At 41.4% G+C, this 26,855-nt stretch overlaps 2 protein-coding genes across 5 annotated transcripts in view; one reads left to right on the top strand and one right to left on the bottom strand.

Moving 5' to 3' along the window:
- The window catches only part of HOOK1 (hook microtubule tethering protein 1), a 29,797-nt gene extending 28,418 nt beyond the window's left edge, over positions 1-1,379 (bottom strand). Inside the window, exon 1 of one of the 2 annotated variants that reach the window (XM_075037232.1) lies at positions 1,213-1,379. In XM_075037232.1, coding sequence (XP_074893333.1) covers positions 1,213-1,263 — 51 coding nt within the window. In that variant the 5' untranslated portion in view covers positions 1,264-1,379. The remainder of the gene's footprint in view (positions 1-1,212) is intronic. The other variant, XM_075037231.1, reaches the window with a different exon arrangement.
- Positions 965-26,635, top strand: LOC142035275 (E3 ubiquitin-protein ligase RNF170-like). 3 transcript variants are annotated; one of them, XM_075037234.1, is made up of 6 exons: positions 965-1,055; positions 3,594-3,797; positions 18,878-18,986; positions 23,469-23,542; positions 24,020-24,130; positions 25,182-26,633. In XM_075037234.1, the coding sequence occupies exons 2-6, from the start codon at positions 3,771-3,773 to the stop codon at positions 25,485-25,487; spliced, it is 627 nt and encodes a 208-aa protein (XP_074893335.1). In that variant the 5' UTR covers positions 965-1,055; positions 3,594-3,770; the 3' UTR covers positions 25,488-26,633. The 3 variants fall into 3 exon arrangements, with proteins under 3 accessions (XP_074893335.1, XP_074893334.1, XP_074893336.1); XM_075037233.1 differs by lacking the exon at positions 965-1,055 and adding an exon at positions 1,570-1,918; XM_075037235.1 differs by lacking the exon at positions 965-1,055 and having other exon boundaries at positions 3,615-3,797; positions 25,182-26,635.
- The last annotated feature ends 220 nt before the right edge of the window (positions 26,636-26,855 follow it).

The raw sequence follows: 26,855 nt of genomic DNA, 5'->3' as shown, positions 1-26,855 counted from the left end.
GAAATTCTGAAGACCAACAAAACACTGGAAGGACACAAGGTCACTAAAAGGAAAATGGAGGAAGGGAAAAAAGGAGGAAATTGTTTTTCATTGATTACATGCTTTAACTCATTAAAGCTGTCATGTAGAAAGTAAAATGAACACCTACTCTGGTAGCTGCTGCTATCACTTCTGCCAGTTTCATTCCTGGATCTCCACAATGCTTCTAAAACACTCCCTTCTTTCCCCAATTCACACTTCACATGGGCAAAACACCTGCTCTTTCTAGAGGAACTCTTCACGCCAGGTAATTGTGGCCTTCCCTGCCAAGATTCCATGCAAAAGTTCTATTTAGCAGAGCTCACTCTCACCAAAAACACCTCATCTGCAAGACCAGAATTACAGACAAGGAAGCAGAAGAAACTTGGCAAGAACAAGGGATAAAAAGAAAGCAAGCTCGACTGATGAGCTGAACAAATACAGTCGGACTCTATGATCTTAAAGGTCTTTTCCAACCTAAACGACTTTGTGATTCTAAATATGTGCTCGTGCTCCTCGCGTAGGCAACACCACTTATTCAGGTGTGCTGCGCCCGACTAATAAACGCTTTAACCGACTGAAAGCTGGTATGTGATGTTCTGAGGTTTCTGCTCCTGCCAACTCAATTCAAATTAATTGCATACTTTTATTATTACTGTTAATTACCGAGCAGCTTCCACACCGAAGCCACGGCTGCAGAACCACTACCTGGGCCTACAGGACATTCAAACGACCACATCTACACTTGAAGGCTGTTCGCCAGAACATTTCACCGGCTGCGAAAACCGCCCCGTTTCTCACGCAGGCCCCACTACCGCAGCCACGCTCGTACCCCAACCGCCTCCCGTTCCCCCCCTCTTGCCGCCCGGGCAGCCCTCCCGCCCCTCAGACCGCCTGACAGGAGCTCCCCCCCCCGGGCGGGCTGCTCCCCGCCACCCCCGCCTCGCCGGGCTGAGGAGAGCTCCGTCCCGCCAAAGCCCGGCTGAGGGGCGGCGGCCGCCCCCCGTCACGCACGGCAACGGCGGCGGGGCCAACAGGTGAGGTGCCGCCGCGGGTCTGACAGGAAAAACTCCCCCCCCCACACACACACACACACCCGCCCCGCCGCCCTCCTCGGGAGACCCCCGGGGGACGGCGGCGGCGCCGCGTCGAGCGCAGGTAGGACGGCCCCCCCCCCCCTCACCGCACACTCACCCAGAGGATGAGGCTGTCACACAGCAGGAGGTCCGCCGGCTTCGCCTCCATGGCGGCCACCTCTGCCTCCCGCCCTCCCGCCGGCCGCCCCCCGCGCAGGGCGGCTGCGTAAGCACCCGCTGCACCGAGCGCGCTTACGCCCAGAACAGCGCGCAGCTGACGTGACGTAACGGAGCAGCCCGCGCCGCGCGGAGAGGGAGGGAGGGAGGGGAGGTGTTGTCAGGACGTATACGTCAGCGCCCGCCCATGCCTTCGAGCGGCGGGAGTGGCACCGCGTGCGGCCAATCACAGGGGAGGAGGTGTAGCTCTTCGCGCCAATCACGGGCGGAGCACGCGTGAGGGGCGGGGCGGTGTCCCTCGGCGTCGCTTCTCCTCAGCCGCCCGCGCCGCCGCCGCGGCTCCGTGTGGGCTGCGGGACGGGGTGTGTGGGCGAAGCGGGAGCGTGTCACCTACCCCCGGGGTGAACCGTGGGCCGGGGAGCCAGCGGGTGCAGCCCGTACCTTCCCTCCGGGGCTACCAGCCTGTCGCAGGAGGGGCCGCTCCGTCCCAACATGGCGGCCGCTGCCTCCTCCCGATCTGGCGGCCCGGGCCCCGGCTGCCCGTCGGCTGTCGCGGCCGCCGCCGTAGGCCGGGACGGACGGGCCGTGGAGGTCACGGGGTGGAGAGCTGCTGGCGTGGTTCAGACTTAGCTGTGCCCGAGGCGTAGGTAGGTCAGTGTGCCTCTACCAGCCACAAATGTTGCTTTCAGAGCAGGGTACAGAATTGCTTTAAAAATACCATTGTTAAATAAGAAAAATATCGATTCCTTCTTTTGGGGTGGCGAAGGATGGAAAGTGCATAAGCACGAGGCTGAAGAGCAACTGTTTTAACCCTTCTCCAGGAGGTGGGGCAACATGCCCCAGCCCAGCAGCACAGGTGGGATTGAGAAGGGCTACAGCGGTTTTACCTCTTTTTAATTTATATTGCCTTATTTTTTTTCCCCTCGGCCTCAGAGGCTGTTGTTAGTACTACCCAAAACCCACCAGCTTCCAGTGTCTCACGAGTGGCAGTCTTCACCCCACCAGCGAGGGGGGTGAAGGAGGCCTGACGGCTGGAGGGGTACTGCTGAACTGCTCCTCCCCAGCGAGTCTGTCATCCACCTGGCAGTGCGCGGGGCTCGCTGCCAACTCTCCGCAGGCAGCCCTGTAATGACTGCCTGCACAGTACGTCGAACACCACCAGACAGGCACCGTGGACATTCTTTTCATCTTGCGTATTTCACTACATGATACCTAAATTGCAGGAGTACTTTTTTGTTTGATCTTTTTTGTCTCAGAAAAAAAAAAACCACACCAGAATTCTTTCACTTGCTTTCCTCTACTATATTTGTTTCATAGGAAAAACTTATCTTATCTGATCAGATCTTGGGTATGCCTGGTTCAGGATCTTGTCTTCTATAATACCCTGCCTCAGACACTCCATAGAAAAATCTTAAGTACCTTACACTAAGAAGATGCGCTCGCTCTGTCCCTCTGCTCTTTCACCACAAGAACTTCAGTAACTTTTCTCTCCAACAGCCTCTTTTACTAATGGATTTGAACTGTTATTTTTTGTGAGCTGATTCTGTTTTATGAAGATTCTTACATTGCCTGTTGTTACTGGAAAGTGCAGGATGGCATTAAACACAGCAGTGTTAAGTTCAGCCCAAGAGGGGACTAAATAACTTGTATAAGAGCTCTTATAGGCATCGTGTGCTTTTCCCTTTTGGCTGTCCTACTTTAAGATACAAGCTTTAATTTTCTGTTGCTGATTCTACTTTGACTCACAGAGATTAAAATTGTGGTGGATGACGTGGACAGTATTTACATGACTATTTCCCCTCATAGTGCTGTCCAGAATTGATAAAGGCTGGAGAGAGGACTTGGATTTCTGGAAACCCTTTGACTTGTTTCCTGCACCAAAGGTTCTTCAAGAGATTTGGTTGCCATGGAAGATTATCAGAAATCCTTATTAAACACAGAATAAGGAATAAAAGGTTTTTGCAGTAAAATCCCACAGAGTTCTATGCTAGGATTTGTACTGTTGAACATGCCCATTTTAGTTTTTTAGTATTTTTGCTCTTTTATAATTTCTACTAGCTTTTGTTAATTTTTCTTTTACCCCTCTTCATTTGCTTACCATTTCTCCTTTCTATAGTTTTATGTCCTTTCCCTTCTCAGGAAGTATCACATCCTAGCACCTGTCACTTCCTACCAACTTTTACCCAGTTTCCTATGACCCATTTCACAGAAACATATAATTCTGCATTTCACCTTCTTGATTTCATATGCTTTTTCTCTGCAGATGCAACCTCTCACATGCTTGCTTTATACAGTTTCTACAGGCAATTCCTTTTTTCCTAGGTTTATGCTACATAAACCAGGGAGCAGCAAAAGCCAGCCGCTTACCAGGGAACATGGAGCCAAGAGCAGGAATGCAGCCAGCAGTGCAAGGGCTTCACCAGCCCAGGCCTCATCCATCCCACAGTGCCCGAGCAAGGCAAGCAGGGCAGGTCCAGGGATGTTCAACCGCGAGTTCAGATGATCGGGCAAGTTCATGGTGATGAGGTAAGTACAAGGTAGAGCCCGAAAGGCAACCTGCTGGTCAGGGTCAGGCTGAGCGAGGGTAACCAGAGTCAGGCACAGTCCCATGATTAACCGGGCAGGTGCACAGTGACAAGACAGTTCTGAGGTCAAGCTGGGAATTCAGTCCACAGGTCACAGTCCAGATCAGTGGAGTCCCCGGCCAGGCACAGGCACGGCTGTGACTCGGCTGAAGGCCTAGGGCTGAGCTTAAATAGAGTGGCCCACGGGCAGAGGGTGTGGATGGAGGAACCGACTGAGGCTGCTGAGGTCTATTTGTGTACTTGGGGCCCTGACAACATACTCTGTTTCAGTGGGGTCATCTTCCATACATGCAAAAAATCCTGCAGAGAACAGTTTTCCACAAGCAGGCCAGTACCCCTGTTTCAGGGTTGCTCCTCATTCAAAAGCATCTAGAAATTATTATTCATAAGGGATGGCTATGCTGGAAGGGTGTTACAGACTGTCAATAGTGCAGGGAGCTTGGCTGAGATCTGGGGGAGAGGCACTCGTGTAAAAGACAAGGCAGGCTGTACAGGTTTGGTAATCCGGGATTACGTTAGAAGAGATTGGCTCACCCATACACTCCTGGGTGTTGCATCCGTGTCAGATGGCTGACTCTGAACGACTGAGTGCTCACCCAGATAAACCAGTATTAGCACACAGCAAGGATCTTTCTAAGGAACATTATGCTTACGGTGTACCAAATTCTACAGAGAACTACAACACAAATACATGTGGAAATATGTGCAGCTATTTTACATCTTTCAAGTTGCAGCTACACAGGGGCACATCAGGAACACCACAGCACTGGCAAGCTGTGCTTAAGAGTTCAGCTGTGGGGCAGAAGAAGTAGTAACAAAGGGAAGTTATATAAGTTATGTAGAGTGAGGTAGTTTGTTTTATTTTTTATTTTCTAAGCCTGGTTGGAAATTTCCTCATGAGCTGCAGTTCACATGAATATGTGTCCGCAAATTCTGATTTTGTGCCAATCAAAGATTATGACCTATATTAACATTCTAGAAACAGGGAGGACTAGCTTGGCACCTCACACCAGGACTGCGGTTCAATCTCCTGATGTCTAAAGTCCGCTGTTACTCCATTTTAAAGTCGGGTTAAATTACTTCTCACAATAGGAACTTATTTGAAATGTGCTCCCTCTTTTTGATAGTGCATCCTTTGCCTTCTTGACAAAGTATCTGACTATCAGTAAGGGTTGTCTGCCTTTCTTAAAAAAAGACTTTTTTTTCTTCAAAAAAGAATGGCATTTGGCATTAAATTGCTAGGCTTAAAATCCAATTCCTAAAGTTTTTTTTTTATTTTCAGTGGGACTTACATTATTATATCCAGTAACAGGAACAATATTTAGTTCAGACATTACTTGGTGGCTTGCTCAAGAAAGCCACATATCCAGACACTTGAGTTTCCTGTACCTTGTCTGGCGGATATGCATGTCTCTTGTAGTTTAAAAATACTCTTATTCTTGTTGGAAAATCCTCATTTACAGGACTGCAACTGAAAGGGATTTTCTAAGCACTTGGGAACAAAGACGTCAGAATGTAAAAGTACCAAACAGTGACACTTGGTGGTTAGTTATGTAACATGCACATTTCTCACTCTTGGAATACATGACATGAAAAATAATCTGCAGCTTTTCAGTCCTATTTAGTAGCCTGATACGGTTTATGGAAATCAGCACTTCCCAAGCATCTTTCAAAAGCTTTAAAAGCATCAAATAAGCTTTATGATGTTCTGTGGCCCTGGGGCGTATTTGAATTTTTCAGAATCAGAAACTAGAAACTAACCAATTGCCAAACTGTGTGCAGTTAATTATTACACAATACAAACTGTTTTGATACCTGCTGTATTCCCCAGGCCACGTCCCTTCATGTCCTCTCATAATCTCTTACATCTTCCTGGCATGTACACTCCCAATTCCTTTTGAATCAAGCTCTATGTGTATTGGAAATTAGTGTCTTTTCATGAAAAAAGCCATTGGCTATCTGTCTGTTCCCTGAATGTGGCCAATTTAGAAGTTGTTATAATCAAATATTCAGCATAACTGAACACCTAAAAATCATTAAATATGAATTAAAAAAACCACAACTGCAAACTCACGTTATCTGACTGGCTGAAGATTATCAGTACCTTGCTGGTCTCCAGCTGGTTTGTTTTTCCTGATTGCACAAGAGATGGACCGGGCTTCCAAAAACTGCAGGTCACTGGCAGTCAGCACTCAGAGTCTTGTGATTACTGCTGTACCCCCAGGGCCTGACAGCTCCTCAGAAAGTTACCCAAGAGACCTGCGTCAGCTGTGAAAGTCATACCAATCACTTGCTTACTCCATTCATGTGTAAAAACAGGGGAATGGCTTATTTCGTTATTGTTTTCCAATCTCGCAGTGAATTGCATTTTACCAGAGTAGTGACTCCCAGAGCAGGGAGTGGTCGAGGTACAGAGAAAACCTTACTGTGATCTGAAAAGGAGCTGTTTGGGCACATGATGCTGGTTTACATCCTTACTTCTATCTGAGATAAACAGCTTGAGGAGATGGAAAGAAAGGATAAAACCAGAAACAGTAAAAAGAGACAGTCCTGATGGCTGAAATACCACTGGGGTAGCTGACCATTTCACAGCGCTTCTGGTCTATGCTCTTGTATGATTTTTGGTGAGGGCAGGAGGTACTGTTACTGGTGTTTTAGGTAAGAGGGGAGTAGGAAGATACAGGGTATATAGGGTGTGTCTGTATGGCACAGTTAGCCAACAAGACTGACTACTGTGCTGTGCTGTGTTTGAAGGAGATCCCATTGCTTTTTCTCTGAACGTGCTCTGCGGTACTTTCTGGGTCAGTTATGCCCTCAGGGAAATGGGAGCAATGTCATGATGATGAATGTAAAATTTTTCACTACGTAACTGAAGTCTCTATTTTGTAAAATACTCTGAAATATTTTGTCTGGCTGTTAGAGGAGATGAAAGTCATTATAATCTATTATCAAAATAGTAGGAATTCTGGATATTTTGTATATTAATTCTGAAAATGAATACCTTGTACGGGAGTATATTCATGAAAGGAGTCTTGTATTCAGGCTTTTCTGAAAGGTGGAAATATTTTCACATGGAATAAGCATCTTTCAAGTATTTTCACATTAGATGGAAATACTTTCATCACTTGAGGCCCTTCTTGGAAGTCATTCAACTATGAGAACACTTGCTTTTAATAAAAGACTGTTTAAGCCAGTGGCATTCTTGGAATTCCTGAGCCATTTATGCTGTTCTTTACACTTAGCACATCTTAACTCAGTGAGCATTTTCTTTGATCCCCACAGACTTAATGGTGGTAAGAACTAGTCATCTCATTAAAACTATGAAGGCTTGGACTGGCATTTCTAGTCTGTTTTACAATGACTTTAGTTTTGACTGGAGTAATTTCTGGGGTCCTTAGTTACAAACTTTCAGGTATAGTTATCTTAGCCCATGTGATACAGTGAGTGTGTATGCAGAGTACTAATGCATCTACACCTGTTACACAGAATAATAATATTTAGTTTATTATAGTAGTTTCAGAAAAAAATAGCAAGTACTTTTACAAATATTACAGTTTATCATATGTCAGTGAAGTAGGCATTGATAAACCAAAACAGATGTTACTTTAACAATATTGCTAACATGAGCTATGCAGATCACATTTTATTACAGAGAATACTAAATTGCAATAGGACTCTACTGTTAATCTCATGTGTAAGACAAATAAACAAAACCTGGTACAATCCCTGTAGACAGTTTTTTATCTTTTATTAGAGAAAGAAGAGAAGGGGAAAGGAGCTGACTGGACAGAGAGGGTAGTTGGACTTGAAGCAATTGTTAAGTTACTTGCCTTAGTCCTCTTCAGAGCCACAGGCTTTGTCGAGATGTGGCTTCTTTTTAAATTGTGTATGTGAGTGTTTCTGAGCAGTCCACTGCCTCTAAATGCTCCTGGGGAAAGGAAATTCACTTTGTAGGGTCAAAAAGAAAAAGACAAGATAGACTGTATGAGGACTACCTTACCTGGTCACTCCTTAAAGAACCAGAAAAGATGAATGCAGAGAATGATAGACTATCGCTGCTTTAGCATAACATAATTCCCATTGGCGGGGGGGCGGGTAGAGAAAAGATGGAAATAATGCCACAGATACAAAAGTCATGGTATCTCATTAAATTCTATAAAAAGCTATACTGGAAACAAAGCAGGTGAGAGGTGGCAATCTAACTACCTACATTTATAAAAAACACTGTGACCAGATCTTTGTAATTGTACCTTTTGGCTTCATACAGCAGGAGAATAAATGGTTAACACCTTTAAGGAATGATGTACCTCGATTATCTGAGGGAAACATCTCAGAATCAGGAACTTTTATGACTTGAGCTGGATAAAATATTTACACCTTTACAACATCATTTTTCTTCAGCAAGACCTCACTTTGTCACTGTCACCTTCCCTCCTAGCATGCTGTCTTGCTGCCTCAGTCATTTCCCTAACATTTGTCAATCTCATATCTGTGCTTTTCTATTTCTGGCTTTTTGTTTACTTTCTCACAGATATCTGCACTTCTATTTAAGTACTCTTATCTTTCTTTCAGTGAACAAGGTCACAAGTGAAAGTGGGCTTTGGCAATTCCAGTATTAGCTAGCTGACATTAATTGACATCATGGAACTGTTTGCACTGTCATGGTAGCAGCTCCTGGCTTTACAAGTTCACATGTATTAAATTTCTCAGATACAATTTCAGTTGGTGCCTGTAAAAAAAAGTCAGTACTGGGATGTGAGCTATGACAGAGACATATTTGTCACAAACACATCCACATTCACACTTTCAAAGCCTGTTTCCACAGGTGCCTTGAAAAGGCAGGGCAATGTTGTGACTTCTAAGGCACCCGTTTGGCAGGTGGTTTTGTGTCCCAACGAGACCATTCGGTTTGTAGATTCTGATCCGGAGAATATCCTTGCACTTATTTCATATTGTGCACCACATACCTCCAGTTTTCACCACAGTCTGGGAGTACTCCGTGGGTAAGCTCATGAGCATGTGTTTTTTCAGGAACAGGGAAATCACAAACTTAATTTCCAAAAAGAAGTAATCCCTTTAGGTTGATTCTGTGCCAGGGTACTGGTATGTAGTCTTGCACAGAGAAACTAATTCTGGTAATATCTCTAATCTCTCTAAACACAGAACAATTTTCAAAACTCTTATGTTCCATTGTACCTCTTATATAACATTATCTTATTATTCAGAAACATTATCATCAGTATAGAAGATTCACTGAATAAAATGTTAATAACTTGTTCATTATTTTTAAGTGGAAAATTAACAGCTAAGTTATTAAAGAGTATTCCTTTCTCAAGATCTAAAAGTTGGTGTGAAAAATTATGAGAAGACATGTTTTTAAATGGAGTATTCAAATAGTACTCCCTAGTTGAAGAAGAAAAGTCTGTGTTCAAACATAGAAACACTTGGTGAAAATGTCATAGTTATCACTTGCTATTAAATAACACAGAAAGTCTAAAACCCAACAATAGCTAAACAGAGTAGGATAGCTATAGGTATGTAAAGCATAAGATGAATTGTTCTGATACTCACCGCAACATTTATATATTAAATAAGCAAGTTAGCATGCACCTGTCAAAATTGAGTTCAGATTTCTCCTAATTTTTATATCAATGCCATTTTTCTTTTTTTTCCTTTGAAAATAAGCTTCAATTTGCCTAAAAATTTCGAACACCTTTTCTTCCACATTTTAATGTTCTCTTGATAGAGCATAATCCAAAGAGTGAACGCTAACCCCTACAGCAGGGGGGGCGAACCTCTTTTTAACAGATTGTTCGCTCTAAGCAGTGCCAGGGAGGTTACAATTATTTTTACTGGCATTTCTAACAAACTTACATTTTGCACTTGGATCATTTTTTAAGATAAAAGTTACAATTGTCTGATTTTACTAGCCATTCACTTAGGTTTCCATTTAAAGAGATTTCTCTCTTGCTTTCCTGATGCTCTTCACTGACAGCTGGTCTGACATGTCTTGCTCTTGCATAGGAACCAGGGTCACAGCAGTTCTGATAGCTTAGCTCCTCATTTTAGCAGAACACTGTGAAGCCTGCCTACATATCCGGCAGCCAGCAGCCACCACTCTTACCTCCCAGGATGGAATTGGGTCACAGCTGGGACACACTGAGAGTGTGTAATAAAAAACTCCATCTCAGCCAAAAACCCCGGTTTGTGTCAAATGCCATTAAAAGGCCCTGCTCCGAAACACTGCCAGAAGTGTTATTTCACATCTTCATACTTCTCAATCTCATCTTTATGCTTCTCAGGCCCAATTTTTGATTAGGTAGGCTTCTGTGGAATAGAATAAGAAACTTCATTTGTAAAAATGGGAATTAATAACGCAATAATACAAGTGGTTGGCATGAACAGACCTGTTGGCGGCTTTGATGGGACTATTCAACTATGCAAAATAACTCAGGCACGAAAGTGTTTGCCAGCTCAAACTCCAAAGCCAAAATGACAAGCTTATTATCAGTAAACAGTATTACTTGCACTGCAGTTGTGCTTTAAGGCCTCGGCCAAAGACCTTGCACAAAAAAAGCCCAGCCTACAATTAGACAAAATGGATCTAGGGTTGCAACTTTCAGGCATGTACTGGGACCACAAAAGTTAGCATGGCAATAGGAATGGCTGGCCTTGGGCAATCATGGTTTTACTGATTTAATTATAGATTCACGTAAGTTTAAGGTAGATTTTCTTGTGTCCGTTATCTTTCTCAAAATATTCTGGAGATATGTGGAGGGAACCTTGCTATTATTTAACAGTCTTTCTCTGGCGAACAGGTATGGTCAAATTCATTGAGTTAAGCCTAACAAAACCTCGGTTTCCCCATTACAGACTGGGCCCTGATGAAAGTGCCAGAAGACTGCAGATTCCCTGCTGTCCTGCATCTAGCTGTGCCTGGGGGCAGGGGGAAGTGCTTTGAACTGTAATGGTAACTGAGCAATAATAGGTTTAGAGTGACATAAAAAATGAAACCAAAATCCTGCTTATTGAAGCAATGCAGAATTTAGCATCCAGTTTCCAAGACTAGCGTGTCTGTTAGGTAAGCGTGTAAGTGACTGCAAAAGAGCCATAGCACTATGCATACAGCCCCTGGCAAGTAGAAGGAAATCTTCTGGGCTCATTTCACCTTTACAAAACGTCTATAATCTTTTTGCTATTATTTAGTTAGAGGGGGTTTCACCTCTGTATTAAAACCATTCAAATCCTTTTTTGAGTTAGTACTCATCAAATGCTTGAGTGGCCTAGCTAAAATAGATGTAATGCGTTCAAACCAATTTTCCAGTACATAAACATTCCTGTCTAAAAATCACAGGAATAACTGACATCTTTGTTAGCAGCCTTTATGAATTTAACATGTTGAGCTGAGTAGCTGGGAAAAAGCTGGAGAGAAAGTGCTATGCTCAGATATTTGGGGAGTCCGTCGGGGTGAAGCATTTTACTAGAACAGCCTGGAGAGGATGCTACTGCTTACACTGTGTCAGTTCTCTGGATAAAGAAACGGCTCCAGCTTCTGCATCTGTCAGTCTGGCACCTTTAATAAGTAATTAAATCACACTGTAGATTTGTATACATACTTGGATAAATAATAAATGACAGCTATCACACTGGCATGCGAGCACATATGCATACCCAGGGCAGGAAATCACATACAGTATTTCATTTGTTGCCAATTTATCCGTAACAAAGTGAGGAAGATGCCCTGGGGACTGGTGACTAACAAGGAGCATTGTTTATGCTACAAATCCCATCCGGTTATTAGTCTTTGGAAAGTGCTTTGTTTAGCTTATCAGTGCTTCAGCAGGAATGCCAGGGGCATTATTTTTGTGCTAAGTGTATTTCTATTCCAATATTACTGACTCCCACTCCATCCCTCCGTAAGAGGTTATGTGTTACCTGAGGGCTGAAAATTAGGCATGTGCTTCAATGCCTTGTTGAATCAGGATCAGGACGGTTAACACTGCACAAAGCCAAGCCCTTTACAGGTTTCCTTCTTAATTTTGCTGCATTAAATTGGAGAACATCTTTACAGAAATCAAGGCTTTCTTAAGGACCAGAGAGCATGAAAAGAATAAATACCCTATGAAGTATGTATGTCCATCGATTAAAATTATTTTAGCATGTTAGACTTTCTGCTTAAATTCTACACTTTACTTGATAATTGGATGATACTGTGTTACACAGTCTAATTCTGCAGTTACACAATTCCAAAGTATCACAAGTGTCTGGCAAGTTTTAAGCCTGTTTCACAACAGTACTGATAAGCTGCTACTCTACCAGGTGATCAAAATACTTGCAGTGTGCCCTTGATCAAGTTAATATTTAAAAATAGTAATGCAATTTTTTTATTAGGTTCAGGTATCTTATCAATTATGTTAAACATCTTTTGCAGGGGAGAAGATGTATTTAGATGTTTTAGAAAGGGAGGACTGTTGTTTTTTTTCCCAGGAGTCCTCTGCTTTTTTAGCAGATATGCTTTATTTGAGGGGACCCCACACACACGTTTCTTTCATAACTGTAATTCAGAAAATCTGACAGACCCTTGCCATTAGGCAACTAAGTTAATAATTGACAAAGACACATAGCTGGCCTTAATGAATGATTCCACACCAACATTGTCAGTGGGTGTAACATACTCAGCCCCTCTCAGACATTTCTGGAAAGAGGAATGGTAAGCCCAACTTTATGTAGGTCTTCTGAATCACGGTAGGAAGTGTTCATTAGAATGATTATGAATAAATAATTAAAGTATTTATTTATACTTTTAATCATTAGATTACTGTTGGAAAATCTGCATGAATCAATTCTTCCCTTTAAAATATGTCATATTTTTAATTTGCTTGTGATTAGGTTAAATATGTATGGTCAGATAATGAGCTGTCCAGCGTATCCTCCCTGATCATCTTAATTGGCCTTGTAATTGAGCCATGAAGCAGCTCCTCACCTATCAAAGGAATCTGACCAAGAGGTCACACAGTATCATGCCTTCCTAACAAGTTTAAGCCTCGAAGCAAGGTCTATTTTCTAACTAATGGCACATGTTCATGGAAAAATGAATAAATGTTTGTTAGCACTTGAATCTGCTAAGTGCTTTTTAGACTTTAATTCCTTCTCTTCAGACATGTTGATGAGAATGGACTCATCACTGTTGCTTTACAACTAGATTTCCTTGTGGTAAAACTGAAAGATGTTGTGAGCTGAGCTGTGTCACAGAGATAAAGGTTTATACCCAGGAGCGTCTGGCTTCGTAATCAACAATCGGATCACTACTCCACGCCTTTCTCTTGCATGCAAGTATTAAAAACATATCAAATCTAGTGGCTGCATTTTAGTACAATAGGCTTGATTTTGCAGAGTTCTACTAGAATTATTTTCAGAAATGCTCAGCTTTCATTTTAGGCCAAAAGATGTGTCCAGATTTGAGATCATCTCCTTTTTCTCAAAAATCTGACTGTCACATAAGGAACTTGTGGGCTTGAACAGTTTCAAAGCCTGGCCCCTGATGAGGTACCTACACAGAGAATTGTTTCGCAAATCTGACCCCAAAAGCAAGCAACACCTGTGGTGCTCACTGAGAAAGGAATATAAACATAAGGACCTGATTTTAGAAAAACTTAAAACTGTATTTTAAAATAAACATATAAACATCCCATGGTCTTTGCCAAGCAGCAAATTTAAAATTTGACATGAAGCAGTGTACATCGTCATCCATTGCAACCCCTTGTATATATAATCTTAATGTAAGTCTTCAAAAGCCATTTCTGTCACACAGGAGCATGTATGTCACAGTACATTCAACTTACTATCTTCTTGCTAGTTCATGAAAATGTTCATTTTTGCTCAGTACTTTTTACAGAGGGAGTCACTAAGTCCATTCTCTAATTTAGGTGCGTGGTCTGGTGAGAACTGCCAATGGTGCCCATTGGTGCGGTGATGAGAGCTTTCTCACTGGACACAGGGGTTGAATCTCTTTGGTCAGTGAAAGCATTACACCAGCGTTCCCTGTGTGGGTGCAGGCTTTCACCACTGAGAGTTGTTTAAAAGGTGACCAGTGCCACTCCTTCAAAATGCTAAGCCCTGCCCCGTTCTTTCAAAGAATACTCCTGTGTACTTGAGAGGATGCTGGGTCCCCCAGCTTTGCAACACAATGGGGTCTTCCTTGCCAATGGTGAGAGTTGAGATGTAACCTATGTGTTTAATATTACTGTTGGCTAGCGGTAGGCACCTCCAGTACTTGGCCGGGGTGATGTAGGTATAATCCGTATGTGTCTCAGTCTCTCTCTGTGCTGTGTAAGGTGCTCAGGAGTCTAACTCTGGACTAGGGAATTCATGGTGGGGGAGATACCCAAAAGATAGGTATGGTGGCACTTAAAATTTGAGGCGGCAGAGTTAAAGGCTTTCTCTGGATCTTTGGATTCTAAGTCTGTTTTTCAGAATAATTTGCTTCTGAACTTTGGGGTTTGGTTTTGGTGATTTTTTTTTTTCATTTCCTCCAAATGAAGTAAATTGACTTCTACTGGACTATACATTTTACTGTCCCATTCTGGCTGTAGCATGATTCCCAAGAACATATGGGTTAGAAACACCAGTATTTTAGGCTTTTTAATGATGAATCTTAGACCAAAGCTAACATTAGGTGTTCAAAATAGTATTAAGAAAATTGTACAGAAAATCTTAATTTGGCTATCTTCCTCCATATAACACAACAGGAGTTCTGTGGTAGTAAAGTATGAGGAATTCTTCAGCTTCCCTCTGTCTCTTGGCTTGTCTCTTGAGACTCATTTCAAGCCTCACCAGCGTGAGCAGCATGAATCCCGAAGGAACTTCTAAACTTGATTTTCTGTGCTAACTTTGTGACACTCCCTAATTTGACTGCAGCTAATCAAGTAACTAGAACATGATGCTTCTGGTGACAAATGGTGCAAGTTTGCCCCACTTCTCCTGTAGCAGAGATGTTTCTGGCAGAGGAGCCTAATTTCAGTATGCTACCTGGAAAATTACTTCCATAGTCCCCTTTTTATTCATCAAAGCTGCTTTACAGTATCAGTATGGCATTATCCAGGCCTGGGATTTTCAAGGGTGAGACAGGCACCAAGATCCAAATACAAGGCCATGAAATAGTAGCTTTTATGGGCACTCTCAAAGTTTCCAGCCTAAAGTGTTAACAGGAATGACAATTTTAATTGTGCTGTTTGTAATTATTACATGTAGAACTGCTCTATGAGAGGAAGCTCCCTAAACTGTCATTTTAGGCAAAAATTCACACTAAATATTTTGTTAAGACTGTTTAATGACATCAAAAACTCAAAGCCTCATGCCACAAAATACTAACTGCCATAATCACTACTTCAATCTCCAATTCAATCTGCTAGTTCAAATGTTCAAAGGCTGGCTCAAGATTTTGGAAGGAGTAAATTAATTCTGGCAGACTTGTAGCTATGTCAGATATCATCTGTCTTCTCCTTCTATCAGATCCAGCTGGGCGGTCCCCTTATAACCAGGATAAAGCCAACTCGAACACCATTTTGAGTGCTTGAACTCAATAAATCAGAAATTTGATTATGTGCACATAATCTCTTAAAAATAAATGAAAGATTTGGCATGTTTGTCCTAGCCTATCTACTCGGGCCAAGACTAAGCCACTGATATCTTTGCTGAAGGTGACCCCAAGTGTCTTTTTCCCCCAGATGCTCTATTAATGTCAGAATGGCTATAGCAGGTCAAACCAAGGCCATCTTGCCCTCTCTGCAGCAATGGATGGCTACAGAAGAATAAGGAAACATTAATGATGCTTCCCTGGAATACACTTTCATTCTCTAGCGATTTATGGTTCAGGAACTTCCTCAGTCAGAGGTACTACCTTTGCATTTTGTAGTACTTGATGCCCAGTACCCGTTGAACTCAAAAATTTCGAGCATCCATAAGAACGTCCGCTGCTTAACTGTGTATGTAAAGAACTGCCTATTTTTTTTCCTCTGAATCTGCCACCTGTTAGTCATACTGCAAGAGCTGGTCAAGTTTCCCACCTTGCTTCATTCAGTAAGAGAGAGACTGCAAGAAAATAAAAAATGCTGTTTCACGGTACTAGGTTTGAATGATTTTTCTTCATTGTATACATGCACATATTCTTCACCTAGTGTCATTAGTACAGGATCATTGCCTGGTTCTTTGCTCTCATTCATAGTCCTAACTCTAACTAACTCAAATGCTCTGAGAGCAGAGCTTGAGCATTTTCAGGGTCCCAACAGGAACTTGCACTCAGCTGACGAGTTTCCAGCCCCTTCACGTGGTAGCTTACCTCAGCAGCCAGAACTGGTATCATACGGCAACACAGCAACATTCAATTTTCCTATTTTCTGAACAGCACAAACTCTGTTTCTGCAGACTTGCTCATGTAAGTCAGCAGAAGATGAGTCATCCGGAAAAAAACTATAATCATTTGTCCCCTAGGAGTCATATAGTAAGTTAATTATTGTACAACACATTCTAATACAAAATACACGAGCAGTTTCAACTGCTTGAGGTTGCAAAGGGCAAGAGAGCTTTTCATAATTTCCATCGGTTATGGTCTGGGAATGCTGGGTTTCCCTTGACTCGGTATCTGTTGCATAATCAGAAACACATTTGGTTCCCTTTGTTGTATGAGACAAAGCTAAAGAAATGTGTGTGTTATTACTCTGCAAAAATAAAGAGTAGATACCTAATCAGCTTATGTCATGTATGCAATGTTTGTAAACACAACTGCTCTGGGGCAGTTCCTCTGCTGATGAAAACTATTACAGCTTTTATCAGTTGAAATAATGCTCTTCTGAATCTGCAAATACCCCATCAGTACTGCATGGGAAGTCAAAATACAGGAATGCGATGTGCCATATGAATTTTAGGTAGCATTCTGTTAAAACCTGCTCGCCTGGAGTTCACCTGTCAGTGCACTGGACTTGAATCTGATCATTGTTGTGTTTTAGTTATTCACAACTAGTCATCCCAGCTTTGCTGGGCTATTGTGGGGTTCTTATCTCAGCAGGAGATAATCTTATCAGTGCATAGAGAGGAAAATCTGAAAACAATGTAAATGCCTTCAGCATCTGAAATTTTTCTGTTGAGAATCAGAAACAAATACATTTACAACTCCACAAACAGTAAAGGAGAAAGACTTTTTCCAGTAGTTATGGCATATTGTTCTAAACCCTCCAGTTCTTATTTACAGATCCTCATTATAGCAAGGAAAGACTGGTATTAAAGGTGCTGATTTAAAATAACTATTTTGGTGAACTTGTCATTTTAGACATGGCTCTGGCAAGAGATCGGGTTTCTTGAACACTCATTTGGCAGACCTACATGACGACCTCTCTCTTGCTTGCTTGGAATTAATACATTAGAAAAAGTAATTACTTAAATAAAATCTTTGCCTGTTGTCAAATGAGTTTGAATCTTCACAGTCACTCTGGATTGTCCAATATTTGACATGCCAAATACAGAATCTATTCAATTTTCTCTTTATAAAAACTTCTATAAATAGGTCAAGTACTTCGAAGTGTATTCATTGATCTGTCATGTAGACAGGTACCAATCACGTATCTGAAAAGCAAATAAACAATCCAAATTGGGCAAGAAGGGACAGCAAGCATACAGCAATACTGTAATCCCAAAGTACGCCATCATGCATCTGAATGCCTTACTTCAGTAATGGAAAAATAATACCCATTTCATATAATGCTGGGCCTCTGTGGTCATTAAGAAACATGTGAAGTTCACAATTTTTCAGTCAAAATACAAAATAAAACTGTAATTGACGCCATCTCCTGTTGAACCTCGCTAAACACGCGTAGGCAGTGGAGGACAGTCAATAACTTTCAAAACTCTGCCTTAAAGTGAAGGAACTTCCTTGGAATCTCCCTCCCAATTTCCAAAGTGCCCCTCTGGTTCTGGAACTGACAGAAACGTTGAAATAACTTTATCTCAAGAAAGGACGAACACTAACCACACTATTACTAAATTTTCTTCAAACACTGATCTCATTGTGGTTATGGCAATCAAACAAATAGTCAAGTGTAAGTTTCTCCATGGTGTGCTAAGACAAAGTAGGCAGGTCCATCATCCATTACAGACTAGCTAATGTGTCATAATAAAGGTAGCAAAAACTTTCAATGCGGTAAGGAATCAATATCAAGTAAGAATGGCTATTTTATCTCTCACTGTATCAAACAATCCCGGCATAGATGAATATATTGCCAAATAGACTTTTACTGCTTACAGGCAATGATTTAGCAAAGATTGGAAGACCAACGTACATCCTTCAGCCTTTTCCCTCCAGAAATATGATAATACACTCTGGATTTCAAAATGCCTCTTTAGCATTTCAGAGGCTTACAGAATTCTTATCTTCCCGCTCTAAAAACAAAGCTCATTATTATTCTTAATTATAGAGTTTGCTAAGCAAAGGGAAGGACTGTTTGGAAGCAATCTTTTTACTTAAATAAAGGAGTCTTTTTGTTACATAGCCTATGGTACACACTAAGGATACCATTCTGCCACCCAAGGAAAGCAGAGAACACACGACTCTTTATTTCAGCACATTTAAGTGATAGACATGACTACAAAGGAGGAGGAAAAAGATCCAAAAGCTACTGAGGACTTCGGGTGCTGTCTGACTAATAATGACAGCTAGACAAGCCAGTGGTGCAAACTCGACTGGCTTTCAAAACATAAATATTATCCAGTGGTGTGTGGATATATCACTGGAAGCAGAAACATGGCATCATGATCTTACCTCTGACACTGGTCCTTTCTGTAGGATTACACAATGCGCTTCATTTCTTTGTGCCTAATTTTCATTATCTGCTGACGTAACAATTAGTTACGCGTGACATCTATACTTAGTTTCTGTGACTCTCTGCTAATCATAGTAAATTATTATTAATGAACTGAATATGTCAATCAAAGTACTAATTTACTGAAGACTCTGTACTACTTCTCTTCCAGGAATCACTCCAAATTTGGCAACCTAGTAATCACAGTGACTTCAGCTGCCCCATCTGTCTCCAGACAGCTACTCTCCCAGTACAAACCAACTGTGGACATGTATTCTGTGGTAAGTTTTCTGGACTGACAGTGCAGACAGTGCAGTGCTTATACAGAAATCTTCTTACAGAAATCTCAAGTCCTATGTAAGAACCAGGACTAAGCCCTTCTCCATGGAATTAGTGCTTTCTAGTAAGTGCTTTCACTAGAAGCAGGAGAAGTCCCGTCTTTACATTCTCCCAAAAAATTAGTGACAGTATTTTTATTTGCTCACTTTTGAAATGCCCAAGTCTTAGGACAACAAGAAGTAATAGATCATCTCACAGGATACTGTTAAATTACAACATAAACTCATGGAATGGGTAAAATGCATCAGAAAAATCACACTATTTGTATTCAGCTATGCAAAAAAAACCCCCATTATAAAAGCCAACAGCCTAATAATCATACAGTTTGTGATTGTGAAATCTCAAGGTGTAACAAACATGAAGTCTTACCTTCAAGCCTGAACTCACTTCTGGGAAGACAGCTTGTCTTTTTAATCAACAGCATAAAAATCCAGCTATCCCATAAAATTAATTCTGATTGTATTTATATTGGTGAAAATCAGGAGTAAGACATACTGGACTTAGGTCTGATTCTGTTCCACAGACTTGCTTCCCAGGTGAAACACTTGCCTAAAATAAAGCAGAAGTGATCTAGAGCAAGAAGGCACAATTATATTGGCTTGTAGTCCTGTAAAAGCTTTCTAAACAAACAAACAAACAAATTAGTGGAAGTTACATGTTAAACAATGTTAAAAGTGAGTTTCTAGTCATGCATAAACCTTCTTTTAATCTGTTTATTGTTTTTTTAATAAACCTGTGTGGTCATACAGGGGAAAAATGTTCAAAGACATCGCATCACGATGCATGCTCAGTAACTGTTTATTCCAGTCCAGGATCCGTCTTAACAGGAAAGGGACAGATCCAAATTTAGGGGATCCTTCTGTTGAGGCTGCCCGTGGTATGGTCTCCTGTCCTCCCCAAGTACATCTATAGTCACTGGGTAATCTAAGTAAAACCATAATTCTCTAGATAAATGTGTCTGCTAAATGCCTTCTTTGAGGCTGCTAAGCCGTATGGTTAGGATTACAAAATTTAAATAATTTTTCAAAGGGAATACAAGGATGAAGCAAAGAATAGTGGAGGGAGTTATGTTCATAATTGAATTTGTAAAGGGGATTTCAGGATTTTTAAGGCCCACGTTCTGCAGCGCTAGAGCCAGCGTGAGCTTCGCACCCGCTTTGACAGGCAGCAGGATAAGGCCGCCAGCGTACTTGGACTGAACGTTGTTTCTCTCAGACCTCTGAGAGATATTGTCCAGTGAATTTACATGTGAAGTTTACAACCTCACTGCCCCAGCTGCTTATCAGGTTCCTTGCTGAATGCTGTCATCCCCATAGCAGGGGTGGCAGAAGAGAACTGGAGTTGATCACCTGGTGAGGCTGAAACTGCCCATGAAGGTACTTCAGGGCTACTGTGCAGCATGAGGTCAGTAATCTCTGGCAGGGGGGCAGGCAGGTAGCTGGAGGCAGGACTGTCTGGTACTGCAACAGCAAGACACATCAGAAGACACTGGTCAGAACCATAAAGCTCCTTTCCACTGCTCTGGCAATTTACAGAGACCTTAAAGCAAGTGCAAGTTATATTTACACTTTTTTCACCATGTAAGACTGTTCTAAAAACACCCAAGCATAAATAAGAACAAGGGACTGTGTTGTTAATGCTGGTGCAATAAAAGCAAATTTTTATCTTTAGGAAGTGTCATTCTTCTCTAGACTGAAATGATGCTCACACAGCACAACTCCTCATCACCACTGCCACTATCTGCATCCTCTGAAACCACAACAAATCAGTGGATCACCAACAGCTAGGGACACTTTGTAGGGCTCATCTACCTCATGACTGACACCATTTAATACTTGAGGTTGTTTCATGTTTTTATAACACTGTTTTGTAACATACAGGAAAAGGATATAACTCACTCCAGGATAAACACTACGCATATGGCCTCAAAATGTGTTTCAAATAATGTCACAGTAGTTATAGTTTCAACTACAAAGATAGACATAACAACAAAGATCATCAACTTTCCTCTTTCTCTGGCCTGGTTAATTTTCCCTTTTCCATCTGTGAATATGACATCATGATATGGACTTTATTTTATTTTAAGATCTGCAGAGGAGAAGTACCATAGACAGGCTTGGTATATATTGTTATCGTTAGCTGTATATATTTAGCTAGGCTTTACTTTCCTCAAGTACATCATCATTTACGCTCTGAAGCACAGATTCCAGTGCAATGCATTATATATGTTATGACTATATTTATATAGTAGAAGCGGCCTCTGTAACATGTCTGTTTTTCATGTCTTAAACCAATAAAACTTTACATTGGGCTTATCAAAACCATTCTCTGTAGATCTAAGTCTGTTGTGACTGAAATCAGTAATAAAACTTCTCTTGATGCCCTGTGGAACAGAGCTAAGGCAATGCTGAGCTCTCTTAATAAATTCCGCTCTGGTAAAAGTTTTATTTAAAAAATGTGGTCAACCCAGAGCTTTTAAAGAAGATTAATGTGGACTTATAAAAAATGTCTGATTTTATTATTAGTAGTAATTCATACAGTTTGTCCTGAAGTTTTCCTTTTCAGCTTCAGTTTGAACCATATGTTCAGGAAGTTCAACTGAAAAGCGATCCTTGAGCAATATTATTTTTTTCTAATTAACAATAACCACAGAGGTATTTTAGAGAAACCTACAGACTCCCTCAGAAGGTTGTGTAGCAGGATAGATTAAAACAGGATTTTGTCTATTTTATGAAAAATGCACCGAAGCACAAATAGGTCAACTTCAGAGGAGTCCTTCCTTTCCTGTTCCACTAAACAAAGGATTCTGCATGCAGCAAATTTTAATTTCCACGGGGTTCTTTTTTGAAAGCCCTTGAAGAACTGTGGGATCCATCAGTGCCCCATTGGCATCACTGGGACAGAGCACAGGCACAGCAGTACAGCCGCGTGGATCACGATGCAGGATCTGGACCCAGTGGGTCAAAGCGGTTCCTGAAGTCAGGCGTGAGGTTTGTCGAATGCAAGAGTTCAAGCGAAAGCTGGAAGCTGGCTGCCAGACCGAGTTTATACATACTGCATGGGGATTTAGATGTAAACACAGCCATGTGCCCAGCCAACTGGTCTGTATATGCAAACAAAATAGAAGAGTCATAAAGAAAAACCCTCCACTCAAATGAAAACAAAAGTAAAAAAGCACAAGTGGGAGCAAGGGTCATGTATCTTTGGGCCAAATTTAACATCCCTAGTCCTAGTATGTAAGATGTAACTGATAGCATCATGAACGTTTTTGTACTTTATTTCAAACACCGTTTCTGCAATATTCCCCTTTTTAATGACAACAGAAAAAGTCTGGGTACAGAAAAACCCTGCACTGAGGGCTCCTGAACAATTCTTGTCATAATACTACTTACGAGAAACTACTTGCTGGTTATTTTTAAGAACAAAGAGCATTGTTCAATTCAATAAAACAATTCCATCAAAATGGCAGCACAGCGTTCTGCTTCTGTTTTCACTGGGGTCCTTGTCAAATTTGATCAGTTTAAATGTTGAGAGATATTTTTTCTCCTGACCTGTCACACTGCACACTGTGCCCGGGAGCTGAAAGTCAGGCTGTGCTGCTTCTGATTAGATGCTATTTATGCTTTGCTGTTTTTGCTGTTAGTGCCAGCACTGACATTCACGTATGTTAACCACTGCTGTCAGTTATACGTGCAGTCTAATCTTATTGTCCTGAGACTCTGCCCTCTTTCACACCTGAGACCTTCGTATGTTCTATCTGGAAATTAGTTAGAAGTTGTCTGGGTAAGAAGAATCAAAAAGAATGCAGCAACTCACTCTTCCAGAGCTACACAGTTCCCAGAAGGGTAACAGAGTTGAAATACAGTAAGCGGGGGGAGCAAACAGACAGAATAGCCCCATGTATGATACTTCATCAGCAAGATATACATTGTGCCACCAGGAATCTGCATCACCAGGCTGTCCCTTGGCTGTACATGTTGGTTTATTTGGGATAACCGGCCCTCCTAATCCTGAAAAGCCATACTAGCTCTGGAAGAACTCCATCTTTTTGCAGCTGCACTGCTTTCGTCCACAGCAGCCAGCACTGCACTCTCAAGGGTGCCTGTATTCCCAAGTGCTTCAACCACAGTCAGGGGAGCTTCAAGAATAAGATGCTATGCACAGGAAAAGAAACTGAATCAAAGCCTCCCTTCGGAGGTCCATGTATCTCTGTATATACCAGTGTAGAAAAGCTAAGGCTGCGTTTTTGCACAGTCACTTTGCAGAGTAAAACCATGTATTAAAATGAAAGCAAAGAATTACATTCATTTTCATAGTCCATTGTAGAAAGGGGGTTTATTAATTCCGATAACTTGTAAACATTAAATATCCTCTAATATATTTCATGTATCTTAATTTCTCTCTCTTTTTTTTTTTTTTTTTAGGTTCCTGTCTGATCATGTACTGGAAACATAGTCCCTGGTTAGCAGCAATAACCTGCCCTCTCTGCAGACAAAAGGTAAAACTTACATCCTTCTGCATTATGATACATACAAAATTACAAGCTTGAGCTCTTAGGATCAACTTTATTTATCCTCCAATTTTCCACAGCATTTCAAAACCCACTTAGACTCAAATGACCCTGCAGCCATTCACATTTATCATTTGACACGTCACATCAGGCAACTCTGTGAAATATTAAACAGGCCTCCAGCATTTTACTTTTGTATAGTTTATTGAATCTCTGGGATAACATACCATAAAAAGCAATATGGAAGTTCCTAATCTCATATGACCCTGGTCAGAGGCTGCCTGTTGTACTGGAAGGTTGGATGCAGGTTATAAAAGGAAAATGTTCTTGCTGCTGTGGAACTGCCGGAGCTGGACAAAGGTCCAGTTGTGAGAGAAAGACTATGAAGAGACACATATTACTGAACGCTGTCCTTTATACGGAAGATTAAAATACTCTGTGCTAATGCTGATCTTCTTTTCGAAGGTGGTTCTTCTGGATAACATCTCTTGTGAAAAGCAACAAGATAAGCCAAGTAAACAAATTGTACATGACATTAGAGATTACAACAAGCATTTCTCGGGGCAACCTCGACCCGTAAGTATTTACAAATCTACCTTTACCTAGTTAGTAGTACATAACACATAGAGGATTGAAAGAGACCCAGCAATGAGAACTAGTTTGTATCATCATGTGAATTACCTCTCCATGCACTTACTGGCGATATCACAGTGCTGGGTCCAGCACCTTCTGGTAAAGGTGCTTCTCGGAGTTCCTAGCTCAGAGGAGTCCTTCTGCAGTCATCCTGGCAGGGAGGAGACAGCAGTGTGAGACGAAGTACAGAAAGCAAAGCAGAACTAGAGATGGTCGGGCCGGAATTTTCAAATATGAACTCAGATTTGAACTGCAGGATTTTAACTTGGCTGTTAAAATTTCAAATCAGATTCCGGTTTAGAAAGCAGCTGTTTTTTTCCCCAGGTATTGCCAAATTCAAACAGTCCACACTGGCTCTGCACTTTCTTAAAGCTGGAATCCCAGCTGGTACAGAGGCGTGACAGGCAGTGGAAATGATGTGAAAGATGAGGGCTGAAGGCACAAGCGAGGCCCATTCTTGACAGGGTGTAGGATATCACCAAAGCAAATCTTCCTCTCCTGTCACATCCTGGTAGGGGGCCTAGAAGGACTGTGGAGTCTGTTTCAATCTATGGACTAAACTAAGCACTGGGGAGAATATTATTTTTCAACCCAACAAACTAGCATTAATGAAGAGGAATAATCACTCAGTCCTATGGTTCTTGTCCACACCAAGGTGAGACTTGAGGCCTTATTTTCAAGCATTCACAGCCTGCACTTGATGCCAGATTTTAAAGACAGGCATATACTCAGTGCAGCCATTAAGGCCCAGTTTCCAAAAGGATTCAATGTCAAGCATAATACTTTCTTTTCAAAGTACTGGGGGAGCAGGGATTCCTTTTAGAAGTGTGCCTCTAGATACTGCAAAATAATTGAACAGCATAGGTGGATTTGGACAGCATAGAAAGTTTCTGCATTCAAGAGATTTGAATCTAGAAGTGCTTAAGAGACACACTGAATTGAAAGAACTGCATGCATCAGAGTGCAAAATAATGTAACTCATCTGAATATTTAGTTTGCAGATTACCTTTACGACATGCTGTTATTCCTGACTCTTGCCTTGCGAGGAATCTTCACCTGGGGTGGTCTTGTATGGGTTTTTTTCCTAAGAGTTGCTGTTTGCTCCTTCGGAACAATCATATGTTTGTCTTCTCCATTTGACATGAAGCCTGGGCCTCTCTGTAGGACACTTGGAACAGCTGATGACATGGTGGTTGTTTCCCTTCTTCTAATTTGCATGATAAATACTTGTCAGCAAATTGCATCTAATGGGGTAAATATGGCAAGGTCTGCAGCTCAGAGCATGCTGTCAGAGTCCTAACTGACTCAAACTTGGATTCCTTGGTCAAACTTCATCAAGCGATGACAGGCCTCTCTTTGATTTGGGGCAGCGTATGATGGATTTGTCATTCTGCTGCTGACAAAGGCTGAAGCAGGACTCAGCAATACTTGGCACGGCCAAGTGATTTGATGTGCCAGCGCTTAGAAGGCTAGTTTTACACTGTATACTTGCTAGACTCTTTCATGCTGCATTTTTCTGTAACTTATCTTCATACAAAGTGCCTGAATTGAAAATGCCTAAAGCTATGAACAGAGCTCAAAATTACAATGCCAATCAACTTGCAGTTGAAGAGTTTTAGAACTCCTGAGCTTTAACATTTTACAACTTGGCTCAATTTGAATAAAATCTTAATTTGAGAACTTTTAGCAAACTGTACAATTTGCTAAGTCTTGTATAACAAAAAGAATGTTAGATAGTATCACTACAAAATCTTTTATCAGTGCTTTGTGTTATCACAGCTGATTACACATCCACTGGAATACAGATTTTTTTTACAGCTCTGCAATGAGTACAGTGCTGATTTTAAAGTGGATAACATGAAACTGGTAGTAACACTGGCTTGGAACAAAAATGCAACTGTAAAGTAGAAGTATTACAAGGGGAGAAAAGCATTAAAAAATCATGCAAGAAATGTGAACAAATATCTGTGTAACTCCTTTGTACATGCCTATGCAAGGTACACAGCTTTCTTGAACTCTGTGCATCTAAGCTTTAACAAAGTCAGCATGACTGTTTGTTTCCTTTCTAGACTTCATACACTCCTTGTGATTTCCTTGTAAGTCTCGGTAGCAGTTCAGCCAGAGAGAGCAAGGCCAATTTTATGGTGACGATATAAATAGCAGGAAGTTTATGGAGAGTTTGCCGAAGTTGGGGGGGGGGGGGGGGTGGTGGTGGTGGTGCATGTCTGTTTGTGTTGAGCTGCAAAGAGTTAAAAATGATGGTACAGTGCCAGACAACCCTACACATCTGTCCCTCTATAATCTGTATATTTGCTATGTACTTGGAGTCAATGGACTTCATTTCTACATATTAATTGTATATTAAAATAGATACATTAAAATTTATGAATATTTATTGCTCACAATACACTGGTCTCCAACTGATTTTTCCTTCTACGTATTTTCAGCTGACATATTTTATTGTGCCCTTGAATTGTAAGCTATGATTTACCATTATGTTGCAGTCGTTTTCTTGCTTGTTATACTCTTTTTGTTATGATGTTTCTTAATTTTATTCCCATCAACTTTCATTGTCTTTAATTATGTCCCTGAACTTGTAAAGCTGTTCCTCTTAACAATGGGTACTTTGGAAATGGCAACAATTGCTTTTCCATGAACTACAAGGCAG

Source organism: Buteo buteo, chromosome 10 (genome assembly GCF_964188355.1).
Source record: "Buteo buteo chromosome 10, bButBut1.hap1.1, whole genome shotgun sequence".
In the NCBI taxonomy this organism is placed as follows: domain Eukaryota; kingdom Metazoa; phylum Chordata; class Aves; order Accipitriformes; family Accipitridae; genus Buteo; species Buteo buteo.
Note: the sequence above shows the minus strand (reverse complement) of the source record. Positions and strands in the feature narration are given on the sequence as shown.

What these genes read in the sequence shown, in the direction of transcription:
- LOC142035275 (XM_075037235.1), top strand. Translation starts at nt 3,771, where the DNA reads ATGATCGGGCAAGTTCATGGTGATGAG. An exon ending in GGCAAGTTCATGGTGATGAG is followed by an intron (nt 3,798 to 18,877) that starts GTAAGTACAAGG and finishes CTTCTCTTCCAG; the next exon opens with GAATCACTCCAAATTTGGCA. An exon ending in GCCCTCTCTGCAGACAAAAG is followed by an intron (nt 23,543 to 24,019) that starts GTAAAACTTACA and finishes TTCTTTTCGAAG; the next exon opens with GTGGTTCTTCTGGATAACAT.